General features: G+C 51.0%; 1 protein-coding gene across 1 annotated transcript in view; it reads right to left on the bottom strand.

Moving 5' to 3' along the window:
• UMODL1 (uromodulin like 1) overlaps positions 1-23,406 on the bottom strand; it is an 82,188-nt gene that overhangs the window by 4,673 nt on the left and 54,109 nt on the right. The window contains exons 17-21 of the mRNA XM_054248944.2: positions 22,482-22,627; positions 21,716-21,952; positions 13,528-13,687; positions 11,144-11,228; positions 1,507-1,709 (exon numbers count right to left, since the gene is read on the bottom strand). Coding sequence (XP_054104919.2) covers positions 1,528-1,709; positions 11,144-11,228; positions 13,528-13,687; positions 21,716-21,952; positions 22,482-22,627 — 810 coding nt within the window. The 3' untranslated portion in view covers positions 1,507-1,527. The remainder of the gene's footprint in view (positions 1-1,506; positions 1,710-11,143; positions 11,229-13,527; positions 13,688-21,715; positions 21,953-22,481; positions 22,628-23,406) is intronic.

The raw sequence follows: 23,406 nt of genomic DNA, 5'->3' as shown, positions 1-23,406 counted from the left end.
TCCGGGGAGGCTGGCCAGTGTGGCGGCATGTGGTGGGAAGGTGCTCCAGAGCTGGCCTCACTCCACGTGGCCTGGGCAAGTCAGGTCTGTGGAGGAATTTTCTGTTTCTTCCATTTGAAGTTACCATGAAGCAGGCTTCTCTCATGTAAAGGTTTTTGCAAGAGAAGTAGAGAGAGAACCATGACCACAGAAAATGAAAACACAGTCACCTGCTAAAGAAATCCTCGGACGAAGGAAGCCTTGCTTGGCTCTGCCTCCTGAGCAGCCGAGTCCTGCCAGGTGAGGTGGATGCAGGGAGAACACACGGGTGAGGGAGCAGCGCCTGGACTAACGCCCAGCGTGGGGGCCCAGATCAATCCCAGCCCCCTAACCACAGGCACCTCGAGAGCATTTGGAAGCAGCAGTCACATGCCCTGCCAGATAAGCCCTGTGGTCCCTTCTCTTCTTCTTCTATTATTTATTTAGTTATGTTGGGACAGGGTCTTCCTCTGGAGTGCAGTGGGGCGGTCTCGGCTTACTGCAACCTCCACCTCCCGAGCTTAAGCCATCCTCCCACCTCAGCCTCCCGAGTAGCTGGGACCACAGGTGTACGCCACTATATCCGGCTTATTTTTGTGTTTTTTATAGAGATGGGATCTTTCTATGTTCCCCAGGCTTAAGTGATCCTCCCTCCTTGGCATCCCAAAGTGCTGGGATTACAGGCATGTTCTTTGTTGGAAAAACCTCAAAATCTTTACAAAAGTCACAGTCTTGGTGTTTCCCACTAGAGGTTTACACTAACAACCCTGCCTCCATCACACGTGTCATTCATTTGTGGTGGGCTATGTGCAGACCCAGGAAGAACAAGTCCACAGGGCAGATCAGCCTCCAGAGGTCTTCAGCCTCCAGAGGTCTCCAGCCTCAAAAGGTCATACGCAAGTCGGGGCTGTGGCCCTGAGCAGCGTGGTGTGTGGGTGCCCTGTGGTGTCCACGCCACATATGACGATCCCTGCGAGTGACGGGTTTCAGGGACAGTCAGCGGAGGACAATCATTAGGATCCGTCAGTGACCGAAGGTGTCGGACCCCACAGCGGGGCCTATTGTGCATCTTCCCATTTGAATCTCACAGCCTGTGCGTGGCCGGGGCTGTTACCACATTTCCTTTTACGAATGAGGAAACTGAGGCACCAAGAGGCTCAATACCTTGCCTGGGCAGCCCAGAGAGTGAGTGGCAGAGACAGGATTTGTGGTGGGCACCTGGGTCCCACGGTCACCCGTGGTGTAGCACGCTGGTATCATGAAGCCAGTCCAGTGAGCGTGTGAAGCAATGAAACCTTCACCAACCCACCTACAGTTTCCCCCCTGCCTGCTCATGGCTGCCTTTTCAGAAGTGAGGCTGCACACCCCGTAAAGGGCCACAAAACACAGACGCACACACAAATCTACCCTTGGCCAAATCCCACTCTGCCGTCCCCGTGAGTGGCCAAGGCAGGACCCACACATCAGACACGCCCACTCCGCACCCACCTTCCTGCCAGCCTGCGCCTCCTATCCGTAGAACAGCCGGTAGCTGAGGTTGTCGGACTGGATTGTAAAGTTGTATCTCCCATTGGTTCTCCGGTAGCGCACGATCAGAAAGGTGGCTGCTCCCACCACCAGCACAGAGATGGCCACCACGGTGAGGACCACATAGCCAGTGCCCAGGCCTGCTTCTGCACGTGGAGGCTCACCTGGGGAGGAGACAGGCACAGGTGAGAGATCTGCCTGAATGGAGGAAGGCGACAGACAGAAGGTGCTTTATTGTCCTGGTGAACTTTGCCACTGGGTACTGACACTCTATTTACCGCTCACGGTTTTGTCTTTATTTTTCTGATATTTACATGTATTTGTCAGTTTATGTTTTCCTGCTATTTCTCTTCTCTATTTTTATTTTTTATATAGAAATGTCTAAACATAAAAGTAGAGAGAATTGTATTCCAAACTACAATGATACAGCTTCAAGAATCAGCAGAAAATCGACTTTTGTATTTTAAAGCTGTCTCTAAAGAACTAGGTTGGCTGTTGAATTTTCTATCCCAGAGATGTTTTTCAAAGAACCAGACCATTCATTGATTCTACCTGTCTGATTTCTAACTCAGCGACTTCTACATTGATCTATGTCCATTCTTTCCTTTTACTTTTTTGCCACGTATAAGGTTTTTTTTTATTTAAATTATTCTCCTCTCCATTTCCAAACTTTTTAAGGTGATTTTCTTTTCATATCTTCTCCCTTTATTTAATCCCGTACCCAGATCTGGGCTGATGGATCTGAAGCTTGGGAATGTGAGGCCCACATGCACACCTGTGTGGCTCTGGGTTATTAAAGGTGAGGCAGGTGTCCGAGCCCAGGACAGCACTGCAGTAAGGACAGCGCGGCCTGGGGAGGCCTGGGCCATGAGCCGGGGCTGGGAGGAACCAACAGGTCTTCCTGTGGCGGGAGGAGAGCCCAGCCTGACTCCCTGTGTGGAGACACAGGTTGGGCCTACACAGTCTCCACAACACAGAGGAGTGGGCCGTCTCCAGGCCCAGAGGAGCAATGGAAAAACAGTGTGGACCCTAAAAGACGTGAGAACAGGGGCTCCAACAGCTTCTTCCACATCCATGTTCACAGCACCAGCCAAAGGGGGTCAACAACCCAAATACCCACCAACTGGTGAATGAATCCACACAATGCGGCCCAGCACGCAATGGAACGTTACCCAGCCCGGGGGGAACAAAGCGCGGACCCACTGGGGAACGTTACCCAGCGCGGGGGGAACAAAGCGCGGACCCACTGGGGAACGTTACCCAGCCCGGGGGGAACAAAGCGCGAACCCACTGGGGAACATTACCCAGCCCGGGGGGAACAAAGCGCGGACCCACTGGGGAACGTTACCCAGCCAGGGGGGAAAAAAGCACCAACCCACTGCGATGTCAGTGAGCCTTGAACACGTCGCGCTGAGTGAAAGAAGCCGGCGCCTGAGGCACATGCAACGTGATCCTGTTATAGGAACCGAACCGACAGAAAAAGGGCGATTTCCAGGGAGGAGGGGAAGGCGGACGGGGAGTCACTAGTGAGTATGAAGCCGCATTCAGGGTGAGGAAAACATTTTGAAACTAGATGGAGTTGGTGGCTGTGCCACATTGTCCACGTACTAAACACCACTGAGTGATTTACTTTAACACAGATAGCTTGAGGTTACGTGACTTTCATCTCAAGTTAAATTTTTTTTTTTTAACAGAGTCTTCCTCTGTCACCAGGCTGGAGTGCAGTGGCACAATCTCAGCTCATTGCAACCTCTGCCTCCCAGGTTCAAGCGATTCTTCTGCCTCAGCCTCCTGAGTAGCTGGGACTACAGGTACCCACCACCATGCCCAGCTAATTTTTATATTTTCAGTAGAAACGGTTTCACCATTTTGGCCAGGATGGTCTCAATCTCTTAACCTTGTGATCCACCTGCCTTGGCCTCCCAAAGTGCTGGGATTACAGGTGTGAGCCACCACACCCGGCCTTAATTTTTTTTAAAAACTGAGCTGACTGAGAAAGATGCCAGCCATCTGCCAGCTCTCTGGCCAGCCCCATCAACCAAGGGGGAGAGGTGACCCCTCCCCACTTGGTGGCCCCGCCCTGGGGAGTGCACCTTGTCAGGGCATAACTCATCATCAAGGGCATCTATAGCCAGGTCACAGCCACATCCTGCAACACGTTGTCCCCCCCAGTCCCCTCCATCTCGGGGTGTTTCCCCCCCCACATATCAGGAAGATTCACTTTGGAAACAGCCTTCCTGGGCAACCAGGAGCACTTGAGATCCCGTTTCCATTCCCTGTATTGATTTCCAGGCAGTCTGCCCAGAGTAGATGCTGCTTTGGGTCCCCCAAGAAACAGCACAGGGGTGTCACCATCAGCAAGGCTGTTTGACAATGGCACTGGAGGATCCCTGGGGTGCTGAACAGTAAGTTGGCTAGAACCAGACCACCCCTCCAGAGAGAGGAACAGGGAACTCCCCCTCCTCCAGCCAGAGTGACTGCAACTTCCCCAAGGAACTAAGCGCCCCAAACCCTAGCTGGCTGCCTCCCCAGACCACTCCTAAATCACGATGGCCCCTAAGTCCAACCCCCAAGAGCTCTCTAGTGGACCTTCCTCCTGTTCCTTGAGTTACGGGCCACCTTGCCAGCACAAGGAGGGACACCTCCCTGAGGATGCTGGAACAGAAAGACCAAGGAGACCCAATCCTGCTGGCCCCTTGCAGCCTGGAATGGCCCCGGACTGTCAGCCCCGAGAAAGACGCAGCCCTGTTCAGTCACCACTTCTCCAGCTAGGTTTCTGTGACCTGCAGCTGTGTGCTCCTAACTGATCCACTAGCTCGGGGCTGGCCACAACGTGTCTGCAGACCAGTTCTGCCCACTGACTGACACCAAAGCCCAGGAATGGTTACTCCCCACGGCAAGATTAGCTAGAAATGGAGAACAAGCTCCAAGAATCGTGGATCACAGTTTCCCACAGCCATTGGCAAGGTCCTGCCAAACAGGGCATCTCCGTGCTCAGAGAGCCTCCATGCCTGTGGAGCTGCGTGTGCACCATGACCGTCAGACTGCATGTCAGTCCATGATGCGGGGGTAAATTAAATGATGGGCAGGACTCTGAGCCACGGCTGCTGTTGTAAAGGGGGATATAACCCAGTGAGGGAAAGGGAAGAACTCAGGTGGGGCTTAAAACCGAGATGATGGGTTGGTGGGTGCAGCAAACCGCCATGGCACAGGTATACCTACGTAATAAACCTGCACATTCTGCACAGGTTTCCCAGAACTTAAAGTAAGATAAAAAATCAAAAATAAAAAGAACCCAGATGCAGAGGAAACAGGGCCCTTCCACGGGTCTGAGTTCCAGCTCAGCCACTGTCTAGGGCTCCTCGGTCTCCTCACTGCTGAGCGGTCTCAGGACTTGCTGCAGGCCCTTCCTGCCACTGAGCACTCCCTGGACACTGTCCTCAAACTTTCTCTGCTTCTCAGCACAGGGACGCTCTCATGACTGTGAAATAAGTGGGGAAGCTAGGAAAGAAAGACCGTGGAAGAGTTCCAAAAGCTGAATGCAGAAATTATGATGCTGATATGCTGTTTGTTGGTAGTATACATTCGGGGAAGATGCCCAAATGGATGCTTTCTTAAATTGTCAATACACGGGCTTATCTCTGTGTTAAATTGCAAACCCCTCACCTTTTGCAAAAACAAATATGCTGAAATCAAATGGCCATACTGCCCCAATAGATTTAATGCTATCCCCATCGAACTACCAATGACTTTCTTCAAAGAATTGGGGAAAAAAACACCTTAAACTTCAAATGGAACCAAAAAAGAGCCCAACTAGCCAAGACAATCCTAAGAAAAAAAAAACAAAGCTGGAGGCATCACACTTACCTGACTTCAAACTATATTACAAAGCTACTGTGATAACAACATCATGGTACTGGTACCAAAACAGAGACATAGACCAATGGAACAGAACAGAGTCCTCAGAAAGAAGACCACACAACTACAACCATCTGATCTTTGACAAACCTGACAAAAACAAGCAAAGGGGAAAGGATTCCCTGTTTAATAAATGGTGTTGGGAAAACTAACTAGCCATATGCAGAAAGCTGAAACGGGGTCCCTTCCTTACACATTATACAAAAATTAACTCTAGATGGATTAAAGATTTAAACATGAGGCCTAGCACCATAAAAACTCTAGAAGAAAACCTAGACAATATCATTCAGGACATAGGCATGGGCAAAGATTTCATGATTAAAACACCAAAAGCAATGGCAACAAAAGCCAAAATAGACAAATGGGATCTAATTAAACTTAAGAGCTTCTGCACGGCAAAAGAAACTATCAATAGAGTGAACTGGCAACCAACAGAATGGGAAAAAATTTTTGCAATCTACCCATCCGACAAAGGGCTAATATCCAGAATCTATGGAGAACTTAAACAAATTTACGAGAAAAAAACAATCCCATCAAAAAGTGGGCAAAGGATATGAACAGACACTTTCCAAAAGAAGACATTTATACAGTCAACAAACCTATGAAAAAAAGCTAATCATCACTGGGCATTAGAGAAATGCAAATCAAAACCACATTGAGATACTACCTCACACCAGTTAGAATGACAATCATTAAAAAATCAGGAGACAACAGATGCTGGAGAGGATGTGGAGAAATAGAAATGCTTTTACACTGTTGGTGGGAGTATAAATTAATTCAACCATTGTGGAAGACAGTGTGGTGATTCCTCAAGGATCTAGAAATAGAAATTCCATTTAACCCAGCAATGCCATTACTGGGTATATACCCAAAGGATTATAAATCATTCTATTATAAAGACACATGCACACGTATGTTCACTGCAGCATTGTTCACAAAAACAAAGACTTGGAACCAACCCAAATGCCCATCAATGACAGACTGGATAAAGAAATGTGGCACATACACAAAATGGAATACTATGCAGCCATAAAAAAAGGATGAGTTCATGTCCTTTGAAGGGACATGGATGAAATTGGAAATCATCATTCTCAGCAAACTGACACAAGAACAGAAAACCAAACACTGAATATTCTCACTCATAAGTGGATGTTGAACAATGAGGACACACAGACACAGGGAGGGGAACATCACACACCAGGACCTGGTGAGTGGGGGGCTAGGGGAGGAATAGCAAGGGGTGGGGGTATTGGAGAGGGATAGCATTAGTAGAAATACTTAATGTAGATAACAGGGTGATGGATGCAGCAAACCACTACCACGGCACGTGTACACCAATGTAACAAACCTGCATAGTCTGCACACGTACCCAGAACTTAATGTATAATAAAAAATAAAAATAAAAAAATAAATGTTTGAGATGATGAACATGCTAATTATCCTTATCTGATCACTAGATTGTACATATCAAAATATGTACCCCATGAATACATACAATTATTTTATTAATAAAAAATAAAATATTGAAAAAAACAACTTGTTTTAACAACAACAAAAAAAAATCCTGACCCCCCAGCACTGTGGGGCATGGCCTTATTTGGAAATGGAATTGTTGCAGATGCAATTAGTTAAGATGAAGCCACATTGAGGTAGATCGGCCCTTAGTCCTATGTGACTGGTGTCCTTGTAAAAAGAAGGCCAGGTGCACACGGACACACAGGGAGAAGTCTGTGTGCAGATGGGGGCAGAGACTGGAGGGAGGCAGCTGCAAGCCAAGGTCCACCAAAGACTGACCACAGCCAGCAGAAACGAGGATGGCGCAGGGGAGAACTCCCCGCTACAATGTTCCGAGAGACTGTGGCTCTGCCAGCACCTTGATTTTGGACTTCTGGCCTCCAGAACTGGGAGAAAACAGATTTCTGTTGATTAAGCCACCCAGGCTGTGAGATTCTGTTACGGAGATGCCAGGACATCGTGAATATGATGTGAGGGCTGGGGTGGAGGGAGGCCTCAAAATGAAACCAGCCCAGTTCCCTGGGGACAGAGAGAAGAGAGCGGGTTATAAACAGCCTGGATCTGCACTCTCAGGCCCAGCTCATGCAGGTACCAGCTGTGTGAGCTTAGGCGCATTCCCCAAAATTGCTGAGTCGTCCTCATTTCTTCCCTGAAGTGGAGGTGCTGGTGATGGCGGGGGCAGAGCATGGGAGCTCAGAAGCTGTGGATAGAGGTGAGGTCCTGAGGAACATGTCTGCCAGCCTCCTCTCACCTCTGCAGTCTTCAACTGTGTCACTATTAAAGCGTAGGCAAGTCCCCACCAACTGGGAGACTCCATGTGTCTAAAAGATTTTGCTGTGCATTTGTATGACAGTCATAGACCCAACAAAGGCTACGAACACAATGAGAAAGAATGTTGAGCAGCATGAATATGTACAATCATTGTTCTTCAGCCTGAGAAGTCACACCCTTCTTGCATTGGTTATGCCACTGCAGTGCTCTACCGGTTACAAGTGAAAAGTAGCACTTATCAATAACTTCTATGTATGAAGCAGGAATTATTATTTTTTCCATTTCACATAAGGCACAATGCACATGCAGCATGCACAAAGTCACAAAATTATGCAGTGTCAGAGTCAAGCTTTGAATCCAAGGAGCCTACTTTCAACCTCACAAATCTCTTATCAATAGACACTCACAACAACCTTATGAGGTAGGCAGGGCATGCTGCAAGGAAAAATCAGAGCATCTGAAACATAGCAGGTGAATGAATTAATGAATACGTGGATAGATGGATAGATAAATGGATGGATGGGCAGATGGATGAATTGATGGATGGAGGATGAATGGATGAATGATGGAGGGATGAATGGATGATAAAAGGATGGATGAATGGGTAGATGATAGATGAATGGATGGATTAATGAATGGATGGATGATAGATGGATAATGGATTGATAGATGACAGATGAATGGATGGATGGATGAACAGATGATAGATGAATGAATTGATGGATGGATAAATGGATGAATAGATAGATGATAGATGAATGGATGGATGATAGACAAAGGAATAGATGGATGGATGATGGATGAATGGATGGATGGATGGATGGATGAATGGATGGATGATGGATGATGAATGACTAGATAGATGATAGATGAATGAATGGATGGATGATAGATGGATGATGGATGATAGATGAATGGATGGATAGATGAATGGATGGATGGAGGTAGACAGATGGATGAATGAAAGAGTGGATGGATGAATGATCAATGGATGGATAATAGATGAGTGGATGGATAGATGGATGAATGGATGGATGGATGATGAATGAATGGGTGAATGGATGGATGGATGATGGAGAATTAATGAATGGGTGGATGGATGGATGATAGATGAATGGATGATAGATGGATAGATGGATGATCAATGGATAGATGGATGATAGATGAGTAGATGGATAGATGGATGGGTGGGTGACTGGACGGATGGATGATAGATGGATGAATGAATGAGTGGATGGATGGATGAATGAATGGGTAGATGGATGAATGGATAATAGATGAGTGGACGGATGGATGATAGATGTGTGGATGATAGATGGATAGATGGATGAATGGGTGGATGGATGGATGATCAATGAATAGGTGGATGGATAAATGGATAGATGGAGAGATGGATGGATGGATAAATGACAGATGGAAAGATGAGTAGATAGATGTATGGGGGGCTGATGGATGAACCACACAGCTCATAAGTGTCAGACTCTATAATCAAACTCAGGTGTCCCAACTCCAAGTCTTGTGCTTTTCATCCCCTAGTCATGGCATTCCCTATAATATCAATGAATGAAGGAGAAGTTTAATTTCTATTCATGAAAGAACACATTATCTATTAATGAGAACACATTTCATATGGATGCTATTTCTTATAGGGTGAAAGAAATAGGCTGACCAATTCTTCCCAGCAATTTAAGAAAATGAAGAGTGAGGAGAAGCAGGTTGTCCCAGCACCTCGACCAACAGTCACCTGATGATCAGCCCAGGGGCCTGGGACCCAAATCTAGAGATTCTGAGTGAGTGGGCCTGGGTGTGGCCTGGGTGTGGCCTGGGTGTAGCCTGGGTGTGGCCTGGGTGTGGCCTGGGTGTGGCCTGGGTGTGGCCCGGGACCGTGTTTACTTTTTTAGTTTCCCAAATGCTTTGGATGAGAACCAGCAAATGAGTCAAGAAAGAGAAAGAGCAAGAAGGAAAGAGAGAAAACCAAAATAGCAGTGGCCTAAAGGATGGGAAAGTTTCTTTCTTCCTGGTATAAAAGTGGAGGTCAGAGTCCAGGCCTGCCTTGGCCCCTTGCCCACAGTGTTCTGGGGAAGCCAGATCCCTCCAAGGTCTGGGCCCCATGGCCCTAAAGAAGAAAGTGGCAGGCAGGGCACAGCGGCTCACATTTGTAATCCCAGCACTTTGGGAGGCTGAGGCAGGCGGATCATGAGGTCAGGAGTTCAAGACTATCCTGGCCAACACAGTGATACCCCGTCTCTACTAAAAATACTAAAATTATCTGGGCGTGGTGGCAGGCACCTCTAATCCCAGCTACTTGGGAGGCTAAGGCAGAAGAATCACTTGAACACAGGAGGCAGAGATTGCAGTGAGCCAAGATCGTGCCACTGCACTCCAGCCTGGACGACAGAGCTAGACTCCATCTCAAAAAAAAAAAGAAGAAAAAGAAAGTGGCAGACGGTGGGCACAGACATCTTTTAAGGAAGGTGTACCTCTAAATGTTGTCACATGACTATTCCATTGACACCTCATTGGTCAGAACTTATTCACATGGCCCCACTTAACTGCCAGGAGGTTGGAATTCGTTTTTATTCCTGCCAGCCATGTACCAGCAAAAGCTGGGGACTTGATTCCTAGGAAAAGAGATGAGGACAGATACTGTGGGATAACTGGTGGGTTCTCTCTCAATACCCAAAGCACACAATTTCCCCCAAACCAATTTTTTTTTTTCAAAATAAGATGATAGTCCATATAGAAAATAAAATGTTTGTTCTGGAAAATTGATTTGGGGTTTTGAAAATGCGTGCAGTGTAATTGGCTGTTGGGAGTCTTAAGCTGAGGGGGACAGACATGCCATTTTTTGCATCTTTTGAATAAAACAGCTTTTTCTTGATGAATGGATAAATGGGTAAACATTTGTGCATGCATGCACACGCACACACACACGCACGTGCACACACATGCACGCGCACACACATACACACACACTCAAGCCTGATTATAGCTTGAGTTATTATCTCTTAAAAACCTACTCGATGTATTTACCCAGTGTCAGAAAACTTCACTGGCTTGATATTAAGCAGCTCAAAACATTTCATTATGTAACTTTGTGCCTGACCTCTTGAAGCCTCAGTCTTTTCATCCGTAGATGGGTATGGCAATAGATGATGCCCCCCAGGGTTGCTGAGAGGAGCATGTTACATTCCGCATGTGAAGAACTTAGCGCCATGCTGACACGTAGCAGCTCTCAGTGAATATTAACCATTAGTGTTTCTATTATTATAGGCCTTTCAGAAGTCTCTCAAGAGTTCCACATTTCAAAACAGTTGCTTTTCTGAATACACGCTGGTGGAAAGGAATTGGCTGCATCTTTTCCTTAGCTGACTAAACAAAGTCATCAACTCACCTTCAGACCGAATGAGGGGTCCCCAGGACATCTGGTGTGTGGCAGAGGTTTCACTGTTTTTCAGCAACCGAAAGTTACTGCAATTCTGGGTTTTTTTTCCAAGGAGAGAAACATCAAATCAGTTGAACATTTCTGAGAAAGTAGCTCACTATTAAGGATGGTCATCTGATTCATACGATTTTATCCTGCTGAAAGTTGCAAGGCAAGGGGGCTGAGTTTAGGCAGAAGAGTGGGAGACCTGGTGAGACCAGCGTAGGGTCCCGATGCTGCAAGAGGCAGGCCCAGGCATCAGTGGGGAAGGAGGTGGGGTCTGCAGGAGCAGCAGGCTGGGGCAGACCCTTGAGCTGCTTTTGGTTCCTAGAGCTGGTTCCTTGGATCCCTTGAGGACCGTATCTTGGCCACAGGCCTCAAAGTCCCTCTGTGTTCTCCAAAGGCTGTGGCAGCCTTTGCTCCTCTTTACATCTTGGCCTTACAAAAAAGACTGCCTGGCTCAGTGACACTGTGGGATCTGCGTACTATGTGCCTGAGATGGGTTGCAACATATCCTCCAAAAAGGGATCGAAGTCCTAAACCCCAGCACCTGTGAATGTGACCTTATTTGGAAACAGATAATCCACTATGGCTGGTGTCCTTATGTAAAGGGGAAATTTGGACACAGACACAGATGTGTGCCGAGGGAAGGCGAAGCAAAGAGACAGCGAAAATGCCATCTACCAGCCAAGGAACGCCCCAGGCCACCAGAGGCTGGGAGAGAGCCCTGGGACGAATCCTTCCTTTATAACTCTCAGAGGGAACCAGCCTGGCTGACACCTCTATCTTGGACTTCCTGACTCCAGAACTGAGACAGTAAGTGTGGGAAGTAGAAAAGCCCCTTTTTAGTTTCTTTTCTTGATAAATGATAAGTGTGCTAATGACTTTGTGAAGCCCTATCCTATGTAGCTGTTAGACACGCCATGCTTACAGGCATGTAGTATACTCTACATCCTTGTACTTTAACCAAGATATCTGTGCTGGACGTGCTCACAGGCATGTCCCAGCTCTCCATTGCTGTTACCTGTTTAGAAAAGTTTTAAGTTGTTAGCCAATCGGGTTTTAGTTTAGATTGTGAGGTCTGGCTCCAGCCAACGGAGATCAGACACAGCAGTGAGGACGGCCCCAAATGCGTAAGGGATAAATGTGTCTGTTTTCCTTTGTTCATTGTACTCTCACGGCACAATGGCTAGCGAGGGTGCCCTTCCTGCAGCCCAGGAAATACAAATTGTGTTGCTGAAAGATCCTTTGTCTCAGTGCTGATTTTTCTTTGCGGCACCGAGCATCTATTTCCAACAATAAATGTCCATTGCTTACACCATTCAGTTTGTGGCGCATTCTTACAGCAGCCTGGAAAGCTCATGCACTAACCATCCTAAAGTAGCTTGGGAGAAAACGCCATGTGCAGTGCTCTTATTGTGAAGAACTTGAGAGCCAGCCACTCCCTGCAGAGACAAATCCTGGCGGTGGCTGTCACTGCTCCTGTCGTCTCTGAGGCTCCGATGGAACCATGGGCAGGCTCCTCGTGTGTGGCCTTCAGCCTGCTGCCATTAGAACCTGAGGTTCCTTCTGTCCCATTGCTCAGGAAGATCTACTGTTTCAGCAAAATGAACATGAACTGAATCAGCCTTCCTTGTGTGTCTTCCCTATCCACATCCTGCAGGGGTTCAGAGCTTGATCACCTAGGAAAACAGCTGCGTTCTGTGACGTGTGCTCAGGTGAGCGCAGAAATGAGCACACCCTCCAAGGAGAGAGTTGCATTCAGTCACTGAGCAAAAGGCGCTGGAGCACTTTAAGCTGTCCCCTGCCTCAGACAACAGTGGCCAACACGTGGCCACCTCATGTACTTGTCTGTGGTACAAAGAACAGTTTTCAAACCTCAGGATTACAAAGCATATTTCAAATTCAAAAGTCTAAGGACACAGGAATGTAAAATTACCCCTGTGTGAATCTTGAACAAAGGACAGGGAAAAAATCTTCATTAAATAACAGAGCGGCTGATATTTGGTATGTTCCATCCATGTTAAAGAGACATTTTTATATGCGTAAGTCACCTTAGTAGCACTAGGTGTCACAGCAAGACAGTGCCGATGTGACAGTCGGTTGAACACGATAGCCTCAAGAGGGACTTAGCTCAGTCACTGGGAAATGGGAAATGCCACCAATTCACAGGGGTCCTCCAGCCAAGGGCTGCCTGCTGTGGAAATACCATTTCAGACACGGAGTCTGCAGGACAAGCACAGCGACAGCTCCCCGGCCACTTGAGCCCCAGGCTTTTATTAACAGAGCCTTTCGTTGTAACAGTAAGGAACCCGAATCCAACCAAATGTTTAGAAAACCAGAAAAACACTTACGATTTTGCACGTGGCCCCGGGGGAGTCCATGCAGATGCGGAGTTTGCAGTGCAGGTAGACCATGGAGTTGTGGATGAAGGAGAAGATCCTCAGCTTGAACCGGGCCTTGCTGGAGTAGCCGTTCTCAATCATGTGGGTGTATGTGTTGGGCACGGGGCAGCTGAGAAGACAGGAAATGGGACTCCGGTTGTCAGCAAGCCCCGCTGTCCTTCTTCTCAGATGAGCTTACTCACGACTACATCTGAAGACACTCACAGATCCCACAGGCTCCGGGGGAGTCGAGGACAGCCCGCCTCATTTATTCCCCCAAACGCAGGTCCTTGACAGCACTCGCCTAGAAGTCCCACAGAGCCCAGGGCCGGCCACACAGCCAGCCAGGCAACAGCAGTGCCGGCACGAGCCCCACCTGTTGTTAACGAAGCATTGCTGGTTGGGGGTCCCTGTACTCCTGAGCCCTCCCTGTTGGTAATGAAGCTCCAGCATTGCTGGATGGGGGTTCCTGTGCTCCTGAGCCCTCCCTGTTGGTAATAAAGCCTGGGCATTGCAGGATGGGGGTTCCTGTGCTCCTGAGCCCTCCCTGTTGGTAATAAAGCCTGGGCATTGCGGGATGGGGGTTCCTGTGCTCCTGAGCCCTCCCTGTTGGTAATAAAGCCTGGACATTGCTGGATGGGGGTTCCTGTGCTTCTGAGCCCTCCCTGTTGGTAATAAAGCCTGGGCATTGCGGGATGGGGGTTCCTGTGCTCCTGAGCCCTCCCTGTTGGTAATAAAGCCTGGGCATTGCAGGAAGGGGGTTCCTGTGCTCCTGAGCCCTCCCTGTTGGTAATAAAGCCTGGGCATTGCAGGATGGGGGTTCCTGTGCTCCTGAGCCCTCCCTGTTGGTAATAAAGCCTGGGCATTGCAGGATGGGGGTTCCTGTGCTCCTGAGCCCTCCCTGTTGGTAATAAAGCCTGGGCATTGCGGGATGGGGGTTCCTGTGCTCCTGAGCTCTACTTATTGGTAATAAAGCCTGGGCATTGCAGGATGGGGGTTCCTGTGCTCCTGAGCCCTCCCTGTTGGTAATAAAGCCTGGGCATTGCAGGATGGGGGTTCCTGTGCTCCTGAGCTCTACTTATTGGTAATAAAGCCTGGGCATTGCAGGATGGGGGTTCCTGTGCTCCTGAGCCCTCCCTGTTGGTAATAAAGCCTGGGCATTGCAGGATGGGGGTTCCTGTGCTCCTGAGCTCTACTTATTGGTAATAAAGCCTGGGCATTGCAGGATGGGGGTCCCTGTGCTCCTGAGCTCTACTTATTGGCAATAAAGCCTGGGCATTGCAGGATGGGGGTTCCTGTGCTCCTGAGCCCCCCCTGTTGGTAATAAAGCCTGGGCATTGCAGGATGGGGGTCCCTGTGCTCCTGAGCCCTCCCTGTTGGTAATAAAGCCTGGGCATTGCTGGATGGGGGTCCCTGTGCTCCTGAGCCCTCCCTGTTGGTAATAAAGCCTGGGCATTGCTGGATGGGGGTCCCTGTGCTCCTGAGCCCTCCCTGTTGGTAATAAAGCCTGGGCATTGCAGGATGGGGGTCCCTGTGCTCCTGAGCCCTCCCTGTTGGTAATAAAGCCTGGACATTGCTGGATGGGGGTCCCTGTGCTCCTGAGCCCTCCCTGTTGGTAATAAAGCCTGGGCATTGCAGGATGGGGGTTCCTGTGCTCCTGAGCTCTACTTATTGGTAATAAAGCCTGGACATTGCTGGATGGGGGTCCCTGTGCTCCTGAGCCCTCCCTGTTGGTAATAAAGCCTGGGCATTGCAGGATGGGGGTTCCTGTGCTCCTGAGCCCTCCCTGTTGGTAATAAAGCCTGGGCATTGCGGGATGGGGGTTCCTGTGCTCCTGAGCTCTACTTATTGGTAATAAAGCCTGGGCATTGCAGGATGGGGGTTCCTGTGCTCCTGAGCCCTCCCTGTTGGTAATAAAGCCTGGGCATTGCGGGATGGGGGTTCCTGTGCTCCTGAGCTCTACTTATTGGTAATAAAGCCTGGGCATTGCAGGATGGGGGTTCCTGTGCTCCTGAGCCCTCCCTGTTGGTAATAAAGCCTGGGCATTGCGGGATGGGGGTTCCTGTGCTCCTGAGCTCTACTTATTGGTAATAAAGCCTGGACATTGCTGGATGGGGGTCCCTGTGCTCCTGAGCCCTCCCTGTTGGTAATAAAGCCTGGGCATTGCAGGATGGGGGTTCCTGTGCTCCTGAGCCCTCCCTGTTGGTAATAAAGCCTGGGCATTGCGGGATGGGGGTTCCTGTGCTCCTGAGCTCTACTTATTGGTAATAAAGCCTGGGCATTGCAGGATGGGGGTTCCTGTGCTCCTGAGCCCTCCCTGTTGGTAATAAAGCCTGGGCATTGCGGGATGGGGGTTCCTGTGCTCCTGAGCTCTACTTATTGGTAATAAAGCCTGGACATTGCTGGATGGGGGTCCCTGTGCTCCTGAGCTCTACTTATTGGTAATAAAGCCTGGGCATTGCAGGATGGGGGTTCCTGTGCTCCTGAGCTCTACTTATTGGTAATAAAGCCTGGACATTGCTGGATGGGGGTTCCTGTGCTCCTGAGCTCTACTTATTGGTAATAAAGCCTGGGCATTGCAGGATGGGGGTTCCTGTGCTCCTGAGCCCTCCCTGTTGGTAATAAAGCCTGGGCATTGCAGGATGGGGGTTCCTGTGCTCCTGAGCCCTCCCTGTTGGTAATAAAGCCTGGGCATTGCGGGATGGGGGTTCCTGTGCTCCTGAGCTCTACTTATTGGTAATAAAGCCTGGGCATTGCAGGATGCGGGTTCCTGTGCTCCTGAGCCCTCCCTGTTGGTAATAAAGCCTGGGCATTGCAGGATGGGGGTTCCTGTGCTCCTGAGCTCTACTTATTGGTAATAAAGCCTGGGCATTGCAGGATGGGGGTTCCTGTGCTCCTGAGCCCTCCCTGTTGGTAATAAAGCCTGGGCATTGCAGGATGGGGGTTCCTGTGCTGCTGAGCCCTCCCTGTTGGTAATAAAGCCTGGGCATTGCGGGATGGGGGTTCCTGTGCTCCTGAGCTCTACTTATTGGTAATAAAGCCTGGGCATTGCAGGATGGGGGTTCCTGTGCTCCTGAGCCCTCCCTGTTGGTAATAAAGCCTGGGCATTGCAGGATGGGGGTTCCTGTGCTCCTGAGCCCTCCCGGTTGGTAATAAAGCCTGGGCATTGCGGGATGGGGGTTCCTGTGCTCCTGAGCCCTCCCTGTTGGTAATAAAGCCTGGGCATTGCGGGATGGGGGTTCCTGTGCTCCTGAGCTCTACTTATTGGTAATAAAGCCTGGGCATTGCAGGATGGGGGTTCCTGTGCTCCTGAGCTCTACTTATTGGTAATAAAGCCTGGGCATTGCAGGATGGGGGTTCCTGTGCTCCTGAGCCCTCCCTGTTGGTAATAAAGCCTGGGCATTGCGGGATGGGGGTTCCTGTGCTCCTGAGCCCTCCCTGTTGGTAATAAAGCCTGGGCATTGCGGGATGGGGGTTCCTGTGCTCCTGAGCTCTACTTATTGGTAATAAAGCCTGGGCATTGCAGGATGGGGGTTCCTGTGCTCCTGAGCTCTACTTATTGGTAATAAAGCCTGGGCATTGCAGGATGGGGGTTCCTGTGCTCCTGAGCCCTCCCTGTTGGTAATAAAGCCTGGGCATTGCGGGATGGGGGTTCCTGTGCTCCTGAGCTCTACTTATTGGTAATAAAGCCTGGGCATTGCAGGATGGGGGTTCCTGTGCTCCTGAGCTCTACTTATTGGTAATAAAGCCTGGGCATTGCAGGATGGGGGTTCCTGTGCTCCTGAGCCCTCCCTGTTGGTAATAAAGCCTGGGCATTGCGGGATGGGGGTTCCTGTGCTCCTGAGCTCTACTTATTGGTAATAAAGCCTGGGCATTGCAGGATGGGGGTTCCTGTGCTCCTGAGCCCTCCCTGTTGGTAATAAAGCCTGGGCATTGCAGGATGGGGGTTCCTGTGCTCCTGAGCCCTCCCTGTTGGTAATAAAGCCTGGGCATTGCGGGATGGGGGTTCCTGTGCTCCTGAGCTCTACTTATTGGTAATAAAGCCTGGGCATTGCAGGATGGGGGTTCCTGTGCTCCTGAGCTCTACTTATTGGTAATAAAGCCTGGGCATTGCAGGATGGGGGTTCCTGTGCTCCTGAGCCCTCCCTGTTGGTAATAAAGCCTGGGCATTGCAGGATGGGGGTTCCTGTGCTCCTGAGCCCTCCCTGTTGGTAATAAAGCCTGGGCATTGCGGGATGGGGGTTCCTGTGCTCCTGAGCTCTACTTATTGGTAATAAAGCCTGGGCATTGCAGGATGGGGGTTCCTGTGCTCCTGAGCCCTCCCTGTTGGTAATAAAGCCTGGGCATTGCAGGATGGGGGTTCCTGTGCTCCTGAGCCCTCCCTGTTGGTAATAAAGCCTGGGCATTGCGGGATGGGGGTTCCTGTGCTCCTGAGCCCTCCCTGTTGGTAATAAAGCCTGGGCATTGCAGGATGGGGGTTCCTGTGCTCCTGAGCCCTCCCTGTTGGTAATAAAGCCTGGGCATTGCGGGATGGGGGTTCCTGTGCTCCTGAGCTCTACTTATTGGTAATAAAGCCTGGGCATTGCAGGATGGGGGTTCCTGTGCTCCTGAGCTCTACTTATTGGTAATAAAGCCTGGGCATTGCAGGATGGGGGTTCCTGTGCTCCTGAGCCCTCCCTGTTGGTAATAAAGCCTGGGCATTGCGGGATGGGGGTTCCTGTGCTCCTGAGCTCTACTTATTGGTAATAAAGCCTGGGCATTGCAGGATGGGGGTTCCTGTGCTCCTGAGCCCTCCCTGTTGGTAATAAAGCCTGGGCATTGCAGGATGGGGGTTCCTGTGCTCCTGAGCCCTCCCTGTTGGTAATAAAGCCTGGGCATTGCGGGATGGGGGTTCCTGTGCTCCTGAGCTCTACTTATTGGTAATAAAGCCTGGGCATTGCAGGATGGGGGTTCCTGTGCTCCTGAGCTCTACTTATTGGTAATAAAGCCTGGGCATTGCAGGATGGGGGTTCCTGTGCTCCTGAGCCCTCCCTGTTGGTAATAAAGCCTGGGCATTGCGGGATGGGGGTTCCTGTGCTCCTGAGCTCTACTTATTGGTAATAAAGCCTGGGCATTGCAGGATGGGGGTTCCTGTGCTCCTGAGCTCTACTTATTGGTAATAAAGCCTGGGCATTGCAGGATGGGGGTTCCTGTGCTCCTGAGCCCTCCCTGTTGGTAATAAAGCCTGGGCATTGCGGGATGGGGGTTCCTGTGCTCCTGAGCCCTCCCTGTTGGTAATAAAGCCTGGGCATTGCGGGATGGGGGTTCCTGTGCTCCTGAGCTCTACTTATTGGTAATAAAGCCTGGGCATTGCAGGATGGGGGTTCCTGTGCTCCTGAGCTCTACTTATTGGTAATAAAGCCTGGGCATTGCAGGATGGGGGTTCCTGTGCTCCTGAGCTCTACTTATTGGTAATAAAGCCTGGGCATTGCAGGATGGGGGTTCCTGTGCTCCTGAGCTCTACTTATTGGTAATAAAGCCTGGGCATTGCAGGATGGGGGTTCCTGTGCTCCTGAGCTCTACTTATTGGTAATAAAGCCTGGGCATTGCAGGATGGGGGTTCCTGTGCTCCTGAGCTCTACTTATTGGTAATAAAGCCTGGGCATTGCAGGATGGGGGTTCCTGTGCTCCTGAGCTCTACTTATTGGTAATAAAGCCTGGGCATTGCAGGATGGGGGTTCCTGTGCTCCTGAGCTCTACTTATTGGTAATAAAGCCTGGGCATTGCAGGATGGGGGTTCCTGTGCTCCTGAGCCCTCCCTGTTGGTAATAAAGCCTGGGCATTGCGGGATGGGGGTTCCTGTGCTCCTGAGCCCTCCCTGTTGGTAATAAAGCCTGGGCATTGCAGGATGGGGGTTCCTGTGCTCCTGAGCCCTCCCTGTTGGTAATAAAGCCTGGGCATTGCAGGATGGGGGTTCCTGTGCTCCTGAGCTCTACTTATTGGTAATAAAGCCTGGGCATTGCAGGATGGGGGTTCCTGTGCTCCTGAGCTCTACTTATTGGTAATAAAGCCTGGGCATTGCAGGATGGGGGTTCCTGTGCTCCTGAGCTCTACTTATTGGTAATAAAGCCTGGGCATTGCAGGATGGGGGTTCCTGTGCTCCTGAGCTCTACTTATTGGTAATAAAGCCTGGGCATTGCAGGATGGGGGTTCCTGTGCTCCTGAGCCCTCCCTGTTGGTAATAAAGCCTGGGCATTGCGGGATGGGGGTTCCTGTGCTCCTGAGCTCTACTTATTGGTAATAAAGCCTGGGCATTGCAGGATGGGGGTTCCTGTGCTCCTGAGCCCTCCCTGTTGGTAATAAAGCCTGGGCATTGCGGGATGGGGGTTCCTGTGCTCCTGAGCTCTACTTATTGGTAATAAAGCCTGGGCATTGCAGGATGGGGGTTCCTGTGCTCCTGAGCCCTCCCTGTTGGTAATAAAGCCTGGGCATTGCGGGATGGGGGTTCCTGTGCTCCTGAGCCCTCCCTGTTGGTAATAAAGCCTGGGCATTGCAGGATGGGGGTTCCTGTGCTCCTGAGCTCTACTTATTGGTAATAAATCCTGGGCATTGCAGGATGGGGGTTCCTGTGCTCCTGAGCCCTCCCTGTTGGTAATAACGCCTGGGCATTGCGGGATGGGGGTTCCTGTGCTCCTGAGCCCTCCCTGTTGGTAATAAAGCCTGGGCATTGCAGGATGGGGGTTCCTGTGCTCCTGAGCCCTCCCTGTTGGTAATAAAGCCTGGGCATTGCGGGATGGGGGTTCCTGTGCTCCTGAGCTCTACTTATTGGTAATAAAGCCTGGGCATTGCAGGATGGGGGTTCCTGTGCTCCTGAGCTCTACTTATTGGCAATAAAGCCTGGGCATTGCAGGATGGGGGTTCCTGTGCTCCTGAGCCCTCCCTGTTGGTAATAAAGCCTGGGCATTGCGGGATGGGGGTTCCTGTGCTCCTGAGCCCTCCCTGTTGGTAATAAAGCCTGGGCATTGCAGGATGGGGGTTCCTGTGCTCCTGAGCTCTACTTATTGGTAATAAAGCCTGGGCATTGCAGGATGGGGGTCCCTGTGCTCCTGAGCTCTACTTATTGGCAATAAAGCCTGGGCATTGCGGGATGGGGGTTCCTGTGCTCCTGAGCCCTCCCTGTTGGTAATAAAGCCTGGGCATTGCGGGATGGGGGTCCCTGTGCTCCTGAGCTCTACTTATTGGTAATAAAGCCTGGGCATTGCAGGATGGGGGTCCCTGTGCTCCTGAGCTCTACTTATTGGCAATAAAGCCTGGGCATTGCGGGATGGGGGTTCCTGTGCTCCTGAGCCCTCCCTGTTGGTAATAAAGCCTGGGCATTGCGGGATGGGGGTCCCTGTGCTCCTGAGCTCTACTTATTGGTAATAAAGCCTGGGCATTGCAGGATGGGGGTCCCTGTGCTCCTGAGCTCTACTTATTGGTAATAAAGCCTGGACATTGCTGGATGGGGGTCCCTGTGCTCCTGAGCCCTCCCTGTTGGTAATAAAGCCTGGGCATTGCGGGATGGGGGTTCCTGTGCTCCTGAGCCCTCCCTGTTGGTAATAAAGCCTGGGCATTGCAGGATGGGGGTTCCTGTGCTCCTGAGCCCTCCCTGTTGGTAATAAAGCCTGGGCATTGTGGGATGGGGGTTCCTGTGCTCCTGAGCCCTCCCTGTTGGTAATAAAGCCTGGGCATTGTGGGATGGGGGTTCCTGTGCTCCTGAGCCCTCCCTGTTGGTAATAAAGCCTGGGCATTGTGGGATGGGGGTTCCTGTGCTCCTGAGCCCTCCCTGTTGGTAATAAAGCCTGGGCATTGTGGGATGGGGGTTCCTGTGCTCCTGAGCCCTCCCTGTTGGTAATAAAGCCTGGGCATTGCAGGATGGGGGTTCCTGTGCTCCTGAGCCCTCCCTGTTGGTAATAAAGCCTGGGCATTGTGGGATGGGGGTTCCTGTGCTCCTGAGCCCTCCCTGTTGGTAATAAAGCCTGGGCATTGCGGGATGGGGGTTCCTGTGCTCCTGAGCCCTCCCTGTTGGTAATAAAGCCTGGGCATTGCAGGATGGGGGTCCCTGTGCTCCTGAGCTCTACTTATTGGTAATAAAGCCTGGGCATTGCTGGATGGGGGTTCCTGTGCTCCGGAGCCCTACCTGTTGGTAATGAAGCTGAAGGTGACCGGGTCCCGGGCGTTGCTGGACGGGGTTGCCCAGCACTCCATCAGGACCACCTTGAGGTTGCTTTTCTGCCTGTAGAGCCCCACTTCGATCTTGACGTCTTCGCTTGCGGACACACTGTAATTCTGAGGTATGGGAGAGTCTCCAATGAACAACTGCATTTCGGTAACAAAATTCCCAGCGCCGTGGAGGTCCTCGATGACGGTGTAAACCCTGCAACAGGGAGCAGCTTGTGGGAGGTGTGTTTCAGGAGGTGCATTATCACGGCCCCTCCCGTTCCCACTTCTCCCCCAACATGCAGCTCCAGAGGAGCGTGTGAATGAACGAGAAGACCCACCAGCCCCAAATGAGAGCACGTGGAGGCCGTTTCTTCAGGGCAGGCTGGCCCAGGGGTTGCCTCCCTAACTTCTGATGGTGGAGGTGGCAGGTTAGGGGACCACCTAGCATAGCAAAAGTGGTGCCTGATGCAGGCTGTGGGTGGGCGCCCGCCAGTGGCTCACTGCAAGTGGGACCATCCGATGGGATTGGCCAGGGGACATACTTGGCCTTCTCCAGCTGGCCCTGAGTGGAAAGTGGGAATGAAGGCTGGGGAGCCAGCAGCTGCCAGTGCAGCCCGGCCACGCCCATTTGCATATTTCGTCTCAATGAAGGGTCCATAAGTGGTTGAAATCCTAAAGAACCCTCAAAGGGCAGGTGCTCTAGGGGCACGTGGCACAGAGCAGTGGGGGTGCTTCTCCCTTACCCCCATTCTGGGGTGAAGCCGGAGGATGTCAGCAGGTCATTCTGGAAGGCACAATAGATGGGGCTCAGGATCTTCAGGTAGTGGATGATGCCCTCTGGGGGCAAGTCGTTCCTCAGCGTGGTCCTCACCACCGTGCTTGTCACGTTCTGATCACAAAACGAAGTGTGAGGAGTTCCCAGGCCCCAGCTGGCTCCCCATGCCCTGCTGTGGACCACGGCTCTAGGTGGTGGCGTGGACGGGGGTAGGGGTCTTTTCTAAAGCCTCTCACCAGAAGCATCGAGACCCTGATGAATCTCCCAACCATAAATCACCTAAGAGAGCCTAAGGGTCGGCCTCTGCTGATTCCCTGTTGACCCGAGGGGGCAAAACCTGAGCCTGTGAGGATTTCATGGCAGTTGCACAAATAAGCCTTTCTGGGAAACTTAGTTTCTGACAAGTGTCAAAAACCTCCAAGAGCTCCTGTGGATTCCAGGACCTGGGTGACTCATCAGAGACACATTTCCCTTTTCTTTCCACGTGCCCCAAACCACACTGCCCTTAATAATCAAGCCAGGTGTAGCTCAGAAAAACAGAGGTAGCTGCTGGCTGCAGAGCCCCAGCCCCGGGAGGCGCTGCCTCTCCACTGGAACCACAGGGGTGCAGGGGTGCTCTGAGCAACAGGCAGGCTGTCCTGAACCCTCAGCCCCTCCACCTAGCCCCACAGCCCTGCAGGAGCCCTGCGTAGGCTCAAGGATGCTGTAGCAGGCTGGGCCACATGCACCTCTCACCCCAGACCTCCCTCACCGTAGAAGCTGCCGAGAAGCCACAGTAGCCACGGATCACTGCCCATCCCCCCTGCAGACAGCCCTCAGGGCTGCCACTGCCTGGCCTCCTCGTGGGCATCTAAGAATCTTTAAGGGAATAAAAACTAATCCCGGGCAGTTCT

This window comes from Callithrix jacchus, chromosome 21, assembly GCF_049354715.1.
Source record: "Callithrix jacchus isolate 240 chromosome 21, calJac240_pri, whole genome shotgun sequence".
NCBI lineage: Eukaryota > Metazoa > Chordata > Mammalia > Primates > Cebidae > Callithrix > Callithrix jacchus.
This window is presented reverse-complemented; position numbering and strand designations above follow the sequence as displayed.